Source organism: Natator depressus, chromosome 25, assembly GCF_965152275.1.
Source record: "Natator depressus isolate rNatDep1 chromosome 25, rNatDep2.hap1, whole genome shotgun sequence".
Lineage (NCBI taxonomy): Eukaryota > Metazoa > Chordata > Testudines > Cheloniidae > Natator > Natator depressus.
Window position 1 is genome coordinate 2,981,230 of NC_134258.1, and position 19,182 is coordinate 3,000,411.

The following is a 19,182-nucleotide window of genomic DNA, read 5'->3' on the forward strand; positions in this document are numbered from 1 at the left end:
GCTGTGTGCTCAGTTACACGAGCTCTACACGGGCACTGTGAGCTCAGTTACACCAGCGCTACACGGTTGCTGTGTGCTCAGTTACACGAGCTCTACACGGGCACTGTGAGCTCAGTTACACCAGCGCTACACAGTTGCTGTGTGCTCAGTTACACGAGCTCTACACGGGCACTGTGAGCTCAGTTACACCAGCGCTACACGGTTGCTGTGTGCTCAGTTACACGAGCTCTACACGGGCGCTGTGTGCTCAGTTACACGAGCTCTACATGGGCGCTGTGTTCACAGTTACACCAGCTCTACACGGTTGCTGTGCGCTCAGTTACACGAGCTCTACACGGTTGCTGTGTTCACAGTTACACCAGCTCTACACGGGCGCTGTGTGCTCAGTTACACGAGCTCTACACGGGCGCTGTGTGCTCAGTTACACGAGCTCTACACGGTTGCTGTGTGCTCAGTTACACCAGCTCTACACGGTTGCTGTGTTCACAGTTACACGAGCTCTACACGGGCGCTGTGTGCTCAGTTACACGAGCTCTACACGGTTGCTGTGTTCACAGTTACACGAGCTCTACACGGGCGCTGTGTGCTCAGTTGCACCAGCTCTACACGGGCGCTGTGTGCTCAGTTACACCAGCTCTACACGGTTGCTGTGTGCTCAGTTGCACCAGCTCTACACGGTTGCTGTGTTCACAGTTACACCAGCTCTACACGGTTGCTGTGTGCTCAGTTGCACCAGCTCTACAAGGTGCTGTTTGTAGTTTGAGTAATGACTTGGAGAAGCAAGGCCAGGGAGCTCCCACGACTGTTACAGGCTGTAGGAGGAAACTGAGGTGTGTCTGGGGCAGCTCCCCCTTTTATGCTGGATGATGTACAGGAGACAAAAGAGGGCACTCGGGCCGCCCCGACAGGTACCGTCAAAGTTAAAAACTCCACCAGCTGTGCAATGGAGCTTGGCTTGTTTAGCCTGACTGGACAAAGACTGAGGGGAGATACGATCGCTCTCAATAAATAAACCGGAGGGATAAACACCAAGAGGTGGCGGAGTTCTTTAAGTTAAGGGCCAACCTTAGCACAAGAACAAATGTCTATAAACTGATCATCAGCAAGTTTGGGCTCGAAGTTCAATGAAGGTTTCTAACCAGCACAGGAGGAACAGCCTTCCATGGGGAATAGGCTTCCCAAACAGCCTACCCTGGCTCAAGACTGAGCGGGATATGTTCATGGAGGAGATGGTCTGAGGGGCCTGCCTACAACATCATGTAGCCCATCCGCGACTGCTACTAGCAAATATCCCCAATGGCTGGTGATGGGACGCTGGAGGGAACGGGCTGTGAGTTACTACAGAGATTCCTTTCCCAGGTGTCTGGCTCGTGGGTCTTGCCCATACGCTCATGGTCCAATTGATCACCATATTTGGGGTCAGGAGAGAATATTCCCCCAGGTCTGATTGGCAGAGATCCTGGTGGTTTTTCGCCTTCCTCTGCAGCCTGGGGCCCGGGTCACTTGGAGATTTGAACTAGAGTAAATGGTGAATTCTCTTTAAATCAAGGTTTGAGGACACCAGTTACTCAGCCAGAGTTCTGGGCCTATTACAGCAGTGGGTGGGTGAGGTTCTGTGGCCTGCAAAGTGCCAGAGGTCAGACTAGACGATCATGATGGTCCTGCCTGGTCTAAAAGTCTCTGTCCCACCTGCACTCAGCCCTCATTTTATCCCACCCTCCCTGATACAGAGCGATGCACCCAGGCCCCACCTGTCCACCTGACCCCACTGCATGCAGCGATGCAGCCCATACCCCTGCCCCCAATTCCCCATGTCCCAGGTCCAACCTGTCCCTGCCCTTTGGAGCACAGCAGGGCGCTAACCCCACTGCATGTGAGATTCACCCCAGAGCATTTCTCCTACTCACTTGTGTTGGCTGGAGGGCAGAGCTCACAGGGGTTCCCCCAGGCACGGCCCAGTGAGCAGCAGCAGGAGGCCCGAGTGACACCCACCCCGATTTCAGCACTGCACGAGATCCCACCATCCCCGCGGTCCTGAGTGTCTAGGAAACAGTTCCCAACGCGGGTGTCTGCACAGGGAGGGTAGAAAGGAGACAGTGAGCCTTGGGTGAGCAAAGCCCCCCATGCCGCCGCAGCTGGCAGAGAGGGAGGGGCGCAGCAGACCCTGGCAGCAATAGGGGAAGCCTCTGGCAATGGCCCAGGACCTGCCCCTCCTGATAACAGCAGAGTTCCCCTTGTCTGCCACCATCACCACAGTGCTGCAAAGCTCGCCTGCTTTCCCCAGGCCGCAACTCTGGCCCAGCCCCACAAAGGGACATAGCACCCAGCAAATCGCAGGAACACCCATGCCCCACAATGCTGAGTTAGGCACCCAGGTCCCTGGACAATGCATAGGGAGAGCATTCACAAAAATCTCCCTGGATTCACAAAAGCCAGCCTGCTCGGGAGCCTGCTGAGCTAGCCAGAGGGAGATCCTGCTGCCGGGGGTGTGCTAAGCCCTGCTCCTCCCATGGAGTTCGGTAGGTCCCGGCTGCAGGGAGATGCTAGCTCTGCCAGCGAGCCACAGGCGGGAGCCCTCTCCTGGAGGCTGGTGACTTAGCGCCTGATGGGACTGCAGCTGGGAGGGCTGATTCCTGGCACGGCCAAGAGACCTGCGTGGACGCTGCAGCCTGGGGGTGGCTCCGGCTGTCTCCTGAGTCCAGGCTACCCTCAGGCGGCCAGCCCAAGCCATCACCTGTGCCACAATGTCCACGCTGCTGTTTTCAGTGGGCTCACTCGGGCTGCTCATCCCGTGCTGGGAAGCCCCTCCCAGCTGCAGTGTGGCCGTACCTGTCGTTTCTAGCAAGACAGAGTGAGGTGCCCGCCCAGCCTCACACAGACCAGCCGGGGAAGTGGGAGGAGGCAGCCCTGGGAGCCTGTAGCCCAGTGTCTGATCCCCCAGAGTAGGGAGAGGAGATCTGAGCAGGGGTCCCCCACCTCCCAGTGAGCTGACCACTGAGCTGTGGTACAGCCCGCAAGTCTCCCGCAATCGTGCCTGTCAAAGTTGTTCCATTTTAATTAAATGATCAACTAATTAACATGAACTGGGCCAGAGAAAGACTCTGTGATGCTGTGTTTAGGGCCCCCGCCTGAGGGGTGGGAGACTCCGTTCAAATCCCTTCTCCCCATGAGGCAGAGGGGGAATTAAACCCAGGTCTGCCCCATCCTAGGTGAGTGCTGTAATCACTGGGCTCAAGGCTGTAAGGGAGATTCCTGCCCCTCCCCCACAATTGGCTCCTGTGGAGTTAGGTGACCCCCAAGTACACCTGCTGGAGCGACCCTATGGGTAAGATAGGCACAGGAGCCCTATCCCCCTGGTCTGTGGATTGCGCTGGGGCTTAGAAGGCAGGTAGCACCTGAGCACCTAGAGGGAGGCAGCTGTGCGCATGCCCAGAGGCAGGAACAGTGCAAGGTGCGGTCAGGGCAGCTGAGCAGGGTCTGTGGGTCACAGCGCAGGGTGGGGGTCGGGGTCATGGTCTGTGGGTCACAGCGCAAGGTGGGGTGAGGGCTGGAGTCAGGGAAGATGAGCAGGGTCTGTGGGTCACAGCATAGGGTTTGTGGGTCATAGCACAGGGTGGGGAAAAGGGTCAGGGTCTGTGGGTCACAGTGCAGGGTGGGGGTTGCGGTCAAAGTGGGGTCACGGCAGCTGAGCAGGGTCTGTGGGTCACAGCATAGGCTTTGTGGGTCACAGTGCAGGGTGAGGGTCGGAATCAGGATCTCTGGGTCACCATGCAGGGTGGGGGTTGGGGTCAGGGTCAGGGCAGCTGAGCAGGGTCTGTGGGTCACAGCACAGGGTGGGGGTCGGGGTCAGGTTCTGTGGGTCACAGCACAGGGTGGGGGTCGGGGTCAGGGTCTGTGGGTCACAGCGCAGGGTGGGGATCGGGGTCAGGGGTCTGTGGGTCACAGCACAGGGTGGGGGTCGGGGTCGGGGTCTGTGGGTCACAGCACAGGGTGGGGGTCGGGGTCAGGGGTCTGTGGGTCACAGCACAGGGTGGGGGTCGGGGTCAGGGTCTGTGGGTCACAGCGCAGGGTGCGGGTCGGGGCGGCTGAGCAGGGTCTGTGGGTCACAGGGCAGGGTGGGGATCGGGGTCAGGGGTCTGTGGGTCACAGCACAGGGTGGGGGTCGGGGTCAGGGTCTGTGGGTCACAGCACAGGGTGGGGGTCGGGGTCAGGGTCGGGGCGGCTGAGCAGGCTCTGTAGGTCACAGCGCAGGGTGGGGATCGGGGTCAGGGGTCTGTGGGTCACAGCACAGGGTGGGGGTCGGGGTCAGGGTCTGTGGGTCACAGTGCAGGGTCGGGGCGGCTGAGCAGGGTCTGTGGGTCACAGCTCTGGGTGGTGGTCGGGGTCAGGGTCTGTGGGTCACAGCGCAGGGTGGGTGTCAGGGTCAGGGTCTGTGGGTCACAGCGCAGGGTGGGGGTCGGGGCCGATGACCAGGGTCTGTGGGTCACAGTGCAGGGTCGGGGTCAGGGTCTGTGGGTCACTGCGCAGGGTGGGGGTCAGGGTCTGTGGGTCACAGTGCAGGATGGGGTTTGGGGTCACGGTCTGTGGGTCACAGAGTAGGGTGGGGGTCGGGGCGGCTGAGCAGGGTCTGTGGGTCACAGCGCAGGGTGGGGGTTGGGGTCAGGGTCTGTGGGTCACAGTGCAGGGTCGGGGCGGCTGAGCAGGGTCTGTGGGTCACAGCTCTGGGTGGTGGTAGGGGTCAGGGTCTGTGGGTCACAGCGCAGGGTGGGGGTCAGGGCGGCTGAGCAGGGTCTGTGGGTCACAGTGCAGGGTGGGGGTCGGGGTCAGGGTCTGTGGGTCACTGCGCAGGGTCGGGGTCAGGGTCTGTGGGTCACAGTGCAGGATGGGGTTTGGGGTCAGGGTCTGTGGGTCACAGTGTAGGGTGGGGGTCGGGGCGGCTGAGCAGGGTCTGTGGGTCACTGCGCAGGGTCGGGGTCAGGGTCTGTGGGTCACAGCGCAGGGTGGGGGTCGGGGCGGCTGAGCAGGGTCTGTGGGTCACTGCGCAGGGTCGGGGTCAGGGTCTGTGGGTCACAGTGCAGGATGGGGTTTGGGGTCAGGGTCTGTGGGTCACAGTGTAGGGTGGGGGTCGGGGCGGCTGAGCAGGGTCTGTGGGTCACTGCGCAGGGTCGGGGTCAGGGTGTGTGGGTCACAGCCCAGGGTGGGGGTCGGGGCGGCTGAGCAGGGTCTGTGGGTCACTGCGCAGGGTGGGGGTCGGGGCGGCTGAGCAGGGTCTGTGGGTCACAGTGCAGGGTGGGGGTCGGGGCAGCTGAGCAGGGTCTGTGGGTCACAGCCCAGGGTGGGGGTCGGGGCGGCTGAGCAGGGTCTGTGGGTCACAGCGCAGGGTCGGGGTCAGGGTCTGTGGGTCACAGCGCAGGGTGGGGGTCGGGGCTGCTGAGCAGGGTCTGTGGGTCACAGCGCAGGGTGGGGGTCGGGGCGGCTGAGCAGGGTCTGTGGGTCACAGCGCAGGGTGGGGGTCGGGGCGGCTGAGCAGGGTCTGTGGGTCACAGCGCAGGGTGGGGGTCGGGGTCAGGGTCTGTGGGTCACAGCACAGGGTGGGGGTCAGGGTCAGGCTCTGTGGGTCACAGCCCAGGGTGGGGGTCGGGGCGGCTGAGCAGGGTCTGTGGGTCACAGCGCAGGGTGGGGGTCGGGGCGGCAGAGCAGGGTCTGTGGGTCACAGCGCAGGGTGGGGGTCGGGGCCGATGAGCAGGGTCTGTGGGTCACAGTGCAGGGTCGGGGTCAGGGTCTGTGGGTCACTGCGCAGGGTGGGGGTCAGGGTCTGTGGGTCACAGTGCAGGATGGGGTTTGGGGTCAGGGTCTGTGGGTCACAGCGCAGGGTGGGGGTTGGGGTCAGGGTCTGTGGGTCACAGTGCAGGGTCGGGGCGGCTGAGCAGGGTCTGTGGGTCACAGCTCTGGGTGGTGGTAGGGGTCAGGGTCTGTGGGTCACAGCGCAGGGTGGGGGTCAGGGCGGCTGAGCAGGGTCTGTGGGTCACAGTGCAGGGTGGGGGTCGGGGTCAGGGTCTGTGGGTCACAGCGCAGGGTGGGGGTCGGGGCGGCTGAGCAGGGTCTGTGGGTCACTGCGCAGGGTCGGGGTCAGGGTCTGTGGGTCACAGCGCAGGGTGGGGGTCGGGGTCAGGGTCTGTGGGTCACAGGGCAGGGTGGGGATTGGGGTCAGGGGTCTGTGGGTCACAGCTCTGGGTGGTGGTCGGGGTCAGGGTCTGTGGGTCACATCGCAGGGTGGGGGTTGGGGTCAGGGTCTGTGGGTCACAGCCCAGGGTGGGGGTCGGGGCGGCTGAGCAGGGTCTGTGGGTCACTGCGCAGGGTGGGGGTCGGGGCGGCTGAGCAGGGTCTGTGGGTCACAGTGCAGGGTGGGGGTCGGGGCAGCTGAGCAGGGTCTGTGGGTCACAGCCCAGGGTGGGGGTCGGGGCGGCTGAGCAGGGTCTGTGGGTCACAGCGCAGGGTCGGGGTCAGGGTCTGTGGGTCACAGCGCAGGGTGGGGGTCGGGGCTGCTGAGCAGGGTCTGTGGGTCACAGCGCAGGGTGGGGGTCGGGGCGGCTGAGCAGGGTCTGTGGGTCACAGCGCAGGGTGGGGGTCGGGGCGGCTGAGCAGGGTCTGTGGGTCACAGCGCAGGGTGGGGGTCGGGGTCAGGGTCTGTGGGTCACAGCACAGGGTGGGGGTCAGGGTCAGGCTCTGTGGGTCACAGCCCAGGGTGGGGGTCGGGGCGGCTGAGCAGGGTCTGTGGGTCACAGCGCAGGGTGGGGGTCGGGGCGGCAGAGCAGGGTCTGTGGGTCACAGCGCAGGGTGGGGGTCGGGGCCGATGAGCAGGGTCTGTGGGTCACAGTGCAGGGTCGGGGTCAGGGTCTGTGGGTCACTGCGCAGGGTGGGGGTCAGGGTCTGTGGGTCACAGTGCAGGATGGGGTTTGGGGTCAGGGTCTGTGGGTCACAGCGCAGGGTGGGGGTTGGGGTCAGGGTCTGTGGGTCACAGTGCAGGGTCGGGGCGGCTGAGCAGGGTCTGTGGGTCACAGCTCTGGGTGGTGGTAGGGGTCAGGGTCTGTGGGTCACAGCGCAGGGTGGGGGTCAGGGCGGCTGAGCAGGGTCTGTGGGTCACAGTGCAGGGTGGGGGTCGGGGTCAGGGTCTGTGGGTCACAGCGCAGGGTGGGGGTCGGGGCGGCTGAGCAGGGTCTGTGGGTCACTGCGCAGGGTCGGGGTCAGGGTCTGTGGGTCACAGCGCAGGGTGGGGGTCGGGGTCAGGGTCTGTGGGTCACAGGGCAGGGTGGGGATTGGGGTCAGGGGTCTGTGGGTCACAGCTCTGGGTGGTGGTCGGGGTCAGGGTCTGTGGGTCACATCGCAGGGTGGGGGTTGGGGTCAGGGTCTGTGGGTCACAGCCCAGGGTGGGGGTCGGGGCGGCTGAGCAGGGTCTGTGGGTCACAGCGCAGGGTGGGGGTTGGGGTCAGGGTCTGTGGGTCACAGTGCAGGGTCGGGGCGGCTGAGCAGGGTCTGTGGGTCACAGCTCTGGGTGGTGGTAGGGGTCAGGGTCTGTGGGTCACAGCGCAGGGTGGGGGTCAGGGCGGCTGAGCAGGGTCTGTGGGTCACAGCGCAGGGTGGGGGTCGGGGTCAGGGTCTGTGGGTCACAGCGCAGGGTGGGGGTCGGGGCGGCTGAGCAGGGTCTGTGGGTCACTGCGCAGGGTCGGGGTCAGGGTCTGTGGGTCACAGCGCAGGGTGGGGGTCGGGGTCAGGGTCTGTGGGTCACAGGGCAGGGTGGGGATTGGGGTCAGGGGTCTGTGGGTCACTGCACAGGGTGGGGGTCGGGGTCAGGGTCTGTGGGTCACAGTGCAGGGTCGGGGCGGCTGAGCAGGGTCTGTGGGTCACAGCTCTGGGTGGTGGTCGGGGTCAGGGTCTGTGGGTCACATCGCAGGGTGGGGGTTGGGGTCAGGGTCTGTGGGTCACAGCACAGGGTGGGGGTCGGGGTCAGGCTCTGTGGGTCACAGCCCAGGGTGGGGGTCGGGGCGGCTGAGCAGGGTCTGTGGGTCACAGCGCAGGGTGGGGGTCGGGGCGGCTGAGCAGGGTCTGTGGGTCACAGCGCAGGGTGGGGGTCGGGGCCGATGAGCAGGGTCTGTGGGTCACAGTGCAGGGTCGGGGTCAGGGTCTGTGGGTCATTGCGCAGGGTGGGGGTCAGGGTCTGTGGGTCACAGTGCAGGATGGGGTTTGGGGTCAGGGTCTGTGGGTCACAGAGTAGGGTGGGGGTCGGGGCGGCTGAGCAGGGTCTGTGGGTCACAGCGCAGGGTGGGGGTTGGGGTCAGGGTCTGTGGGTCACAGTGCAGGGTCGGGGCGGCTGAGCAGGGTCTGTGGGTCACAGCTCTGGGTGGTGGTAGGGGTCAGGGTCTGTGGGTCACAGCGCAGAGTGGGGGTCAGGGCGGCTGAGCAGGGTCTGTGGGTCACAGCGCAGGGTGGGGGTTGGGGTCAGGGTCTGTGGGTCACAGCGCAGGGTGGGGGTCGGGGCGGCTGAGCAGGGTCTGTGGGTCACAGCGCAGGGTGGGGGTTGGGGTCAGGGTCTGTGGGTCACAGCACAGGGTGGGGGTCGGGGTCAGGGTCTGTGGGTCACAGCGCAGGGTGGGGGTCGGGGCGGCTGAGCAGGGTCTGTGGGTCACAGCGCAGGGTCGGGGTCGGGGCGGCTGAGCAGGGTCTGTGGGTCACAGCGCAGGGTGGGGGTCGGGGCAGCTGAGCAGGGTCTGTGGGTCACAGCGCAGGGTGGGGGTCGGGGTCAGGGTCTGTGGGTCACAGCACAGGGTGGGGGTCGGGGTCAGGCTCTGTGGGCCACAGCCCAGGGTGGGGGTCGGGGCGGCTGAGCAGGGTCTGTGGGTCACAGCGCAGGGTGGGGGTCGGGGCGGCTGAGCAGGGTCTGTGGGTCACAGCGCAGGGTGGGGGTCGGGGCCGATGAGCAGGGTCTGTGGGTCACAGTGCAGGGTCGGAGTCAGGGTCTGTGGGTCACTGCGCAGGGAGGGGGTCAGGGTCTGTGGGTCACAGTGCAGGATGGGGTTTGGGGTCAGGGTCTGTGGGTCACAGAGTAGGGTGGGGGTCGGGGCGTCTGAGCAGGGTCTGTGGGTCACAGCGCAGGGTGGGGGTCGGGGTCAGGGTCTGTGGGTCACAGGGCAGGGTGGGGATTGGGGTCAGGGGTCTGTGGGTCACTGCACAGGGTGGGGGTCGGGGTCAGGGTCTGTGGGTCACAGTGCAGGGTCGGGGCGGCTGAGCAGGGTCTGTGGGTCACAGCTCTGGGTGGTGGTCGGGGTCAGGGTCTGTGGGTCACATCGCAGGGTGGGGGTTGGGGTCAGGGTCTGTGGGTCACAGCACAGGGTGGGGGTCGGGGTCAGGCTCTGTGGGTCACAGCACAGGGTGGGGGTCGGGGCGGCTGAGCAGGGTCTGTGGGTCACAGCGCAGGGTGGGGGTCGGGGCCGATGAGCAGGGTCTGTGGGTCACAGTGCAGGGTCGGGGTCAGGGTCTGTGGGTCACTGCGCAGGGTGGGGGTCAGGGTCTGTGGATCACAGAGTAGGGTGGGGGTCGGGGCGGCTGAGCAGGGTCTGTGGGTCACAGCGCAGGGTGGGGGTTGGGGTCAGGGTCTGTGGGTCTGAGTGCAGGGTCGGGGCGGCTGAGCAGGGTCTGTGGGTCACAGCGCAGGGTGGGGGTCGGGGTCAGGGTCTGTGGGTCACAGCGCAGGGTGGGGGTCGGGGCGGCTGAGCAGGGTCTGTGGGTCACAGCGCAGGGTGGGGGTCGGGGCGGCTGAGCAGGGTCTGTGGGTCACAGCGCAGGGTGGGGGTCGGGGTCAGGGTCTGTGGGTCACTGCGCAGGGTCGGGGTCAGGGTCTGTGGGTCACAGCGCAGGGTGGGGGTCGGGGTCAGGGTCTGTGGGTCACAGGGCAGGGTGGGGATTGGGGTCAGGGGTCTGTGGGTCACTGCACAGGGTGGGGGTCGGGGTCAGGGTCTGTGGGTCACAGTGCAGGGTCGGGGCGGCTGAGCAGGGTCTGTGGGTCACAGCTCTGGGTGGTGGTCGGGGTCAGGGTCTGTGGGTCACATCGCAGGGTGGGGGTTGGGGTCAGGGTCTGTGGGTCACAGCACAGGGTGGGGGTCGGGGTCAGGCTCTGTGAGTCACAGCCCAGGGTGGGGGTCAGGGCGGCTGAGCAGGGTCTGTGGGTCACAGCGCAGGGTGGGGGTCGGGGCGGCTGAGCAGGGTCTGTGGGTCACAGCGCAGGGTGGGGGTCGGGGCCGATGAGCAGGGTCTGTGGGTCACAGTGCAGGGTCGGGGTCAGGGTCTGTGGGTCACTGCGCAGGGTGGGGGTCAGGGTCTGTGGGTCACAGTGCAGGATGGGGTTTGGGGTCAGGGTCTGTGGGTCACAGAGTAGGGTGGGGGTCGGGGCGGCTGAGCAGGGTCTGTGGGTCACAGCGCAGGGTGGGGGTTGGGGTCAGGGTCTGTGGGTCACAGTGCAGGGTCGGGGCGGCTGAGCAGGGTCTGTGGGTCACTGCACAGGGTGGGGGTCGGGGTCTGGGTCTGTGGGTCACAGTGCAGGGTCGGGGCGGCTGAGCAGGGTCTGTGGGTCACAGCGCAGGGTGGGGGTTGGGGTCAGGGTCTGTGGGTCACAGCACAGGGTGGGGGTCGGGGTCAGGGTCTGTGGGTCACAGCGCAGGGTGGGGGTCGGGGCGGCTGAGCAGGGTCTGTGGGTCACAGCGCAGGGTGGGGGTTGGGGTCTGGGTCTGTGGGTCACAGCACAGGGTGGGGGTCGGGGTCAGGGTCTGTGGGTCACAGCGCAGGGTGGGGGTCGGAGCGGCTGAGCAGGGTCTGTGGGTCACAGCGCAGGGTGGGGGTCGGGGTCAGGGTCTGTGGGTCACAGTGCAGGGTCGGGGCGGCTGAGCAGGGTCTGTGGGTCACTGCACAGGGTGGGGGTCGGGGTCTGGGTCTGTGGGTCACAGTGCAGGGTGGGGGTCGGGGCGGCTGAGCAGGGTCTGTGGGTCACAGCTCTGGGTGGGGGTCGGGGTCAGGGTCTGTGGGTCACAGCGCAGGGTGGGGGTCGGGGTCAGGGTCTGTGGGTCACAGCGCAGGGTGGGGGTCGGGGCGGCTGAGCAGGGTCTGTGGGTCACAGCGCAGGGTGGGGGTTGGGGTCAGGGTCTGTGGGTCACAGCACAGGGTGGGGGTCGGGGTCAGGGTCTGTGGGTCACAGCGCAGGGTGCGGGTCGGGGCGGCTGAGCAGGGTCTGTGGGTCACAGCGCAGGGTGGGGGTTGGGGTCAGGGTCTGTGGGTCACAGCACAGGGTGGGGGTCGGGGTCAGGGTCTGTGGGTCACAGCGCAGGGTGGGGGTCGGGGCGGCTGAGCAGGGTCTGTGGGTCACAGCGCAGGGTGGGGGTTGGGGTCAGGGTCTGTGGGTCACAGCGCAGGGTGGGGGTTGGGGTCAGGGTCTGTGGGTCACAGCACAGGGTGGGGGTCGGGGTCAGGGTCTGTGGGTCACAGCGCAGGGTGGGGGTCGGGGCGGCTGAGCAGGGTCTGTGGGTCACAGCGCAGGGTGGGGGTTGGGGTCAGGGTCTGTGGGTCACAGTGCAGGGTCGGGGCGGCTGAGCAGGGTCTGTGGGTCACAGCGCAGGGTGGGGGTTGGGGTCAGGGTCTGTGGGTCACAGCACAGGGTGGGGGTCGGGGTCAGGGTCTGTGGGTCACAGCGCAGGGTGGGGGTCGGGGCGGCTGAGCAGGGTCTGTGGGTCACAGCGCAGGGTGGGGGTCGGGGTCAGGGTCTGTGGGTCACAGTGCAGGGTCGGGGCGGCTGAGCAGGGTCTGTGGGTCACTGCACAGGGTGGGGGTCGGGGTCAGGGTCTGTGGGTCACAGCGCAGGGTGGGGGTCGGGGCGGCTGAGCAGGGTCTGTGGGTCACAGCGCAGGGTGGGGGTTGGGGTCAGGGTCTGTGGGTCACAGTGCAGGGTCGGGGTGGCTGAGCAGGGTCTGTGGGTCACAGCGCAGGGTGGGGGTCGGGGTCAGGGTCTGTGGGTCACAGCGCAGGGTGGGGGTCGGGGCGGCTGAGCAGGGTCTGTGGGTCACAGCGCAGGGTGGGGGTTGGGGTCAGGGTCTGTGGGTCACAGTGCAGGGTCGGGGCGGCTGAGCAGGGTCTGTGGGTCACAGCGCAGGGTGGGGGTCGGGGTCAGGGTCTGTGGGTCACAGAGTAGGGTGGGGGTCGGGGCGGCTGAGCAGGGTCTGTGGGTCACAGCGCAGGGTGGGGGTTGGGGTCAGGGTCTGTGGGTCACAGTGCAGGGTCGGGGCGGCTGAGCAGGGTCTGTGGGTCACTGCACAGGGTGGGGGTCGGGGTCTGGGTCTGTGGGTCACAGTGCAGGGTCGGGGCGGCTGAGCAGGGTCTGTGGGTCACAGCTCTGGGTGGTGGTCGGGGTCAGGGTCTGTGGGTCACAGCGCAGGGTGGGGGTCGGGACGGCTGAGCAGGGTCTGTGGGTCACAGCGCAGGGTGGGGGTTGGGGTCAGGGTCTGTGGGTCACAGCGCAGGGTGGGGGTCGGGGTCAGGGTCTATGGGTCACAGCGCAGGGTGGGGGTCGGGGCGGCTGAGCAGGGTCTGTGGGTCACAGCGCAGGGTGGGGGTCAGGGCGGCTGAGCAGGGTCTGTGGGTCACAGCGCAGGGTGGGGGTTGGGGTCAGGGTCTGTGGGTCACAGTGCAGGGTCGGGGCGGCTGAGCAGGGTCTGTGGGTCACAGCGCAGGGTGGGGGTCGGGGTCAGGGTCTATGGGTCACAGCGCAGGGTGGGGGTCGGGGCGGCTGAGCAGGGTCTGTGGGTCACAGCGCAGGGTGGGGGTCAGGGCGGCTGAGCAGGGTCTGTGGGTCACAGCGCAGGGTGGGGGTCGGGGTCAGGGTCTGTGGGTCACAGCGCAGGGTGGGGGTCGGGGCGGCTGAGCAGGGTCTGTGGGTCACAGCGCAGGGTGGGGGTTGGGGTCAGGGTCTGTGGGTCACAGTGCAGGGTCGGGGTGGCTGAGCAGGGTCTGTGGGTCACAGCGCAGGGTGGGGGTCGGGGTCAGGGTCTGTGGGTCACAGCGCAGGGTGGGGGTCGGGGCGGCTGAGCAGGGTCTGTGGGTCACAGCGCAGGGTGGGGGTTGGGGTCAGGGTCTGTGGGTCACAGCACAGGGTGGGGGTCGGGGTCAGGCTCTGTGGGTCACAGCACAGGGTGGGGGTCGGGGCGGCTGAGCAGGGTCTGTGGGTCACAGCGCAGGGTGGGGGTCGGGGCCGATGAGCAGGGTCTGTGGGTCACAGTGCAGGGTCGGGGTCAGGGTCTGTGGGTCACTGCGCAGGGTGGGGGTCAGGGTCTGTGGATCACAGAGTAGGGTGGGGGTCGGGGCGGCTGAGCAGGGTCTGTGGGTCACAGCGCAGGGTGGGGGTTGGGGTCAGGGTCTGTGGGTCTGAGTGCAGGGTCGGGGCGGCTGAGCAGGGTCTGTGGGTCACAGCGCAGGGTGGGGGTCGGGGTCAGGGTCTGTGGGTCACAGCGCAGGGTGGGGGTCGGGGCGGCTGAGCAGGGTCTGTGGGTCACAGCGCAGGGTGGGGGTCGGGGCGGCTGAGCAGGGTCTGTGGGTCACAGCGCAGGGTGGGGGTCGGGGTCAGGGTCTGTGGGTCACTGCGCAGGGTCGGGGTCAGGGTCTGTGGGTCACAGCGCAGGGTGGGGGTCGGGGTCAGGGTCTGTGGGTCACAGGGCAGGGTGGGGATTGGGGTCAGGGGTCTGTGGGTCACTGCACAGGGTGGGGGTCGGGGTCAGGGTCTGTGGGTCACAGTGCAGGGTCGGGGCGGCTGAGCAGGGTCTGTGGGTCACAGCTCTGGGTGGTGGTCGGGGTCAGGGTCTGTGGGTCACATCGCAGGGTGGGGGTTGGGGTCAGGGTCTGTGGGTCACAGCACAGGGTGGGGGTCGGGGTCAGGCTCTGTGAGTCACAGCCCAGGGTGGGGGTCAGGGCGGCTGAGCAGGGTCTGTGGGTCACAGCGCAGGGTGGGGGTCGGGGCGGCTGAGCAGGGTCTGTGGGTCACAGCGCAGGGTGGGGGTCGGGGCCGATGAGCAGGGTCTGTGGGTCACAGTGCAGGGTCGGGGTCAGGGTCTGTGGGTCACTGCGCAGGGTGGGGGTCAGGGTCTGTGGGTCACAGTGCAGGATGGGGTTTGGGGTCAGGGTCTGTGGGTCACAGAGTAGGGTGGGGGTCGGGGCGGCTGAGCAGGGTCTGTGGGTCACAGCGCAGGGTGGGGGTTGGGGTCAGGGTCTGTGGGTCACAGTGCAGGGTCGGGGCGGCTGAGCAGGGTCTGTGGGTCACTGCACAGGGTGGGGGTCGGGGTCTGGGTCTGTGGGTCACAGTGCAGGGTCGGGGCGGCTGAGCAGGGTCTGTGGGTCACAGCGCAGGGTGGGGGTTGGGGTCAGGGTCTGTGGGTCACAGCACAGGGTGGGGGTCGGGGTCAGGGTCTGTGGGTCACAGCGCAGGGTGGGGGTCGGGGCGGCTGAGCAGGGTCTGTGGGTCACAGCGCAGGGTGGGGGTTGGGGTCTGGGTCTGTGGGTCACAGCACAGGGTGGGGGTCGGGGTCAGGGTCTGTGGGTCACAGCGCAGGGTGGGGGTCGGAGCGGCTGAGCAGGGTCTGTGGGTCACAGCGCAGGGTGGGGGTCGGGGTCAGGGTCTGTGGGTCACAGTGCAGGGTCGGGGCGGCTGAGCAGGGTCTGTGGGTCACTGCACAGGGTGGGGGTCGGGGTCTGGGTCTGTGGGTCACAGTGCAGGGTGGGGGTCGGGGCGGCTGAGCAGGGTCTGTGGGTCACAGCTCTGGGTGGGGGTCGGGGTCAGGGTCTGTGGGTCACAGCGCAGGGTGGGGGTCGGGGTCAGGGTCTGTGGGTCACAGCGCAGGGTGGGGGTCGGGGCGGCTGAGCAGGGTCTGTGGGTCACAGCGCAGGGTGGGGGTTGGGGTCAGGGTCTGTGGGTCACAGCACAGGGTGGGGGTCGGGGTCAGGGTCTGTGGGTCACAGCGCAGGGTGCGGGTCGGGGCGGCTGAGCAGGGTCTGTGGGTCACAGCGCAGGGTGGGGGTTGGGGTCAGGGTCTGTGGGTCACAGCACAGGGTGGGGGTCGGGGTCAGGGTCTGTGGGTCACAGCGCAGGGTGGGGGTCGGGGCGGCTGAGCAGGGTCTGTGGGTCACAGCGCAGGGTGGGGGTTGGGGTCAGGGTCTGTGGGTCACAGCGCAGGGTGGGGGTTGGGGTCAGGGTCTGTGGGTCACAGCACAGGGTGGGGGTCGGGGTCAGGGTCTGTGGGTCACAGCGCAGGGTGGGGGTCGGGGCGGCTGAGCAGGGTCTGTGGGTCACAGCGCAGGGTGGGGGTTGGGGTCAGGGTCTGTGGGTCACAGTGCAGGGTCGGGGCGGCTGAGCAGGGTCTGTGGGTCACAGCGCAGGGTGGGGGTTGGGGTCAGGGTCTGTGGGTCACAGCACAGGGTGGGGGTCGGGGTCAGGGTCTGTGGGTCACAGCGCAGGGTGGGGGTCGGGGCGGCTGAGCAGGGTCTGTGGGTCACAGCGCAGGGTGGGGGTCGGGGTCAGGGTCTGTGGGTCACAGTGCAGGGTCGGGGCGGCTGAGCAGGGTCTGTGGGTCACTGCACAGGGTGGGGGTCGGGGTCAGGGTCTGTGGGTCACAGCGCAGGGTGGGGGTCGGGGCGGCTGAGCAGGGTCTGTGGGTCACAGCGCAGGGTGGGGGTTGGGGTCAGGGTCTGTGGGTCACAGTGCAGGGTCGGGGTGGCTGAGCAGGGTCTGTGGGTCACAGCGCAGGGTGGGGGTCGGGGTCAGGGTCTGTGGGTCACAGCGCAGGGTGGGGGTCGGGGCGGCTGAGCAGGGTCTGTGGGTCACAGCGCAGGGTGGGGGTTGGGGTCAGGGTCTGTGGGTCACAGTGCAGGGTCGGGGCGGCTGAGCAGGGTCTGTGGGTCACAGCGCAGGGTGGGGGTCGGGGTCAGGGTCTGTGGGTCACAGAGTAGGGTGGGGGTCGGGGCGGCTGAGCAGGGTCTGTGGGTCACAGCGCAGGGTGGGGGTTGGGGTCAGGGTCTGTGGGTCACAGTGCAGGGTCGGGGCGGCTGAGCAGGGTCTGTGGGTCACTGCACAGGGTGGGGGTCGGGGTCTGGGTCTGTGGGTCACAGTGCAGGGTCGGGGCGGCTGAGCAGGGTCTGTGGGTCACAGCTCTGGGTGGTGGTCGGGGTCAGGGTCTGTGGGTCACAGCGCAGGGTGGGGGTCGGGACGGCTGAGCAGGGTCTGTGGGTCACAGCGCAGGGTGGGGGTTGGGGTCAGGGTCTGTGGGTCACAGCGCAGGGTGGGGGTCGGGGTCAGGGTCTATGGGTCACAGCGCAGGGTGGGGGTCGGGGCGGCTGAGCAGGGTCTGTGGGTCACAGCGCAGGGTGGGGGTCAGGGCGGCTGAGCAGGGTCTGTGGGTCACAGCGCAGGGTGGGGGTTGGGGTCAGGGTCTGTGGGTCACAGTGCAGGGTCGGGGCGGCTGAGCAGGGTCTGTGGGTCACAGCGCAGGGTGGGGGTCGGGGTCAGGGTCTATGGGTCACAGCGCAGGGTGGGGGTCGGGGCGGCTGAGCAGGGTCTGTGGGTCACAGCGCAGGGTGGGGGTCAGGGCGGCTGAGCAGGGTCTGTGGGTCACAGCGCAGGGTGGGGGTCGGGGTCAGGGTCTGTGGGTCACAGCGCAGGGTGGGGGTCGGGGCGGCTGAGCAGGGTCTGTGGGTCACAGCGCAGGGTGGGGGTTGGGGTCAGGGTCTGTGGGTCACAGTGCAGGGTCGGGGTGGCTGAGCAGGGTCTGTGGGTCACAGCGCAGGGTGGGGGTCGGGGTCAGGGTCTGTGGGTCACAGCGCAGGGTGGGGGTCGGGGCGGCTGAGCAGGGTCTGTGGGTCACAGCGCAGGGTGGGGGTTGGGGTCAGGGTCTGTGGGTCACAGCACAGGGTGGGGGTCGGGGTCAGGGTCTGTGGGTCACAGCGCAGGGTGGGGGTCGGGGCGGCTGAGCAGGGTCTGTGGGTCACAGCGCAGGGTGGGGGTTGGGGTCAGGGTCTGTGGGTCACAGTGCAGGGTCGGGGTGGCTGAGCAGGGTCTGTGGGTCACAGCGCAGGGTGGGGGTCGGGGTCAGGGTCTGTGGGTCACAGCGCAGGGTGGGGGTCGGGGCGGCTGAGCAGGGTCTGTGGGTCACAGCGCAGGGTGGGGGTTGGGGTCAGGGTCTGTGGGTCACAGCACAGGGTGGGGGTCGGGGTCAGGGTCTGTGGGTCACAGCGCAGGGTGGGGGTCGGGGCGGCTGAGCAGGGTCTGTGGGTCACAGCGCAGGGTGGGGGTCGGGGTCAGGGTCTGTGGGTCACAGTGCAGGGTCGGGGCGGCTGAGCAGGGTCTGTGGGTCACTGCACAGGGTGGGGGTCGGGGTCAGGGTCTGTGGGTCACAGCGCAGGGTGGGGGTCGGGGCGGCTGAGCAGGGTCTGTGGGTCACAGCGCAGGGTGGGGGTTGGGGTCAGGGTCTGTGGGTCACAGTGCAGGGTCGGGGTGGCTGAGCAGGGTCTGTGGGTCACAGCGCAGGGTGGGGGTCGGGGTCAGGGTCTGTGGGTCACAGCGCAGGGTGGGGGTCGGGGCGGCTGAGCAGGGTCTGTGGGTCACAGCGCAGGGTGGGGGTTGGGGTCAGGGTCTGTGGGTCACAGTGCAGGGTCGGGGCGGCTGAGCAGGGTCTGTGGGTCACAGCGCAGGGTGGGGGTCGGGGTCAGGGTCTGTGGGTCACAGAGTAGGGTGGGGGTCGGGGCGGCTGAGTAGGGTCTGTGGGTCACAGCGCAGGGTGGGGGTTGGGGTCAGGGTCTGTGGGTCACAGTGCAGGGTCGGGGCGGCTGAGCAGGGTCTGTGGGTCACTGCACAGGGTGGGGGTCGGGGTCTGGGTCTGTGGGTCACAGTGCAGGGTCGGGGCGGCTGAGCAGGGTCTGTGGGTCACAGCTCTGGGTGGTGGTCGGGGTCAGGGTCTGTGGGTCACAGCACAGGGTGGGGGTCGGGGTCAGGGTCTGTGGGTCACAGCGCAGGGTGGGGGTCGGGGCGGCTGAGCAGGGTCTGTGGGTCACAGCGCAGGGTGGGGGTTGGGGTCAGGGTCTGTGGGTCACAGCACAGGGTGGGGGTCGGGGTCAGGGTCTGTGGGTCACAGCGCAGGGTGGGGGTCGGGGCGGCTGAGCAGGGTCTGTGGGTCACAGCGCAGGGTGGGGGTTGGGGTCAGGGTCTGTGGGTCACAGCACAGGGTGGGGGTCGGGGTCAGGGTCTGTGGGTCAAAGCGCAGGGTGGGGGTCGGGGCGGCTGAGCAGGGTCTGTGGGTCACAGCGCAGGGTGGGGGTTGGGGTCAGGGTCTGTGGGTCACAGTGCAGGGTCGGGGCGGCTGAGCAGGGTCTGTGGGTCACAGCGCAGGGTGGGGGTCGGGGTCAGGGTCTGTGGGTCACAGCACAGGGTGGGGGTCGGGGTCAGGGTCTGTGGGTCACAGCGCAGGGTGGGGGTCGGGGCGGCTGAGCAGGGTCTGTGGGTCACAGCGCAGGGTGGGGGTTGGGGTCAGGGTCTGTGGGTCACAGTGCAGGGTCGGGGTGGCTGAGCAGGGTCTGTGGGTCACAGCGCAGGGTGGGGGTCGGGGTCAGGGTCTGTGGGTCACAGCGCAGGGTGGGGGTCGGGGCGGCTGAGCAGGGTCTGTGGGTCACAGCGCAGGGTGGGGGTTGGGGTCAGGGTCTGTGGGTCACAGTGCAGGGTCGGGGCGGCTGAGCAGGGTCTGTGGGTCACAGCGCAGGGTGGGGGTTGGGGTCAGGGTCTGTGGGTCACAGCACAGGGTGGGGGTCGGGGTCAGGGTCTGTGGGTCACTGCGCAGGGTGGGGGTCGGGGCGGCTGAGCAGGGTCTGTGGGTCACAGCGCAGGGTGGGGGTCAGGGCGGCTGAGCAGGGTCTGTGGGTCACAGCGCAGGGTGGGGGTCGGGGCGGCTGAGCAGGGTCTGTGGGTCACAGCGCAGGGTGGGGGTTGGGGTCAGGGTCTGTGGGTCACAGCGCAGGGTGGGGGTCGGTGCGGCTGAGCAGGGTCTGTGGGTCACAGCGCAGGGTGGGGGTCAGGGCGGCTGAGCAGGGTCTGTGGGTCACAGCGCAGGGTGGGGG

At 67.7% G+C, this 19,182-nt stretch overlaps 1 protein-coding gene across 1 annotated transcript in view; it reads right to left on the reverse strand.

Moving 5' to 3' along the window:
• The window catches only part of FBN3 (fibrillin 3), a 293,987-nt gene that overhangs the window by 63,123 nt on the left and 211,682 nt on the right, over nt 1–19,182 (reverse strand). Inside the window, exon 37 of the mRNA XM_074939600.1 lies at nt 1,908–2,069. Coding sequence (XP_074795701.1) covers nt 1,908–2,069 — 162 coding nt within the window. The remainder of the gene's footprint in view (nt 1–1,907; nt 2,070–19,182) is intronic.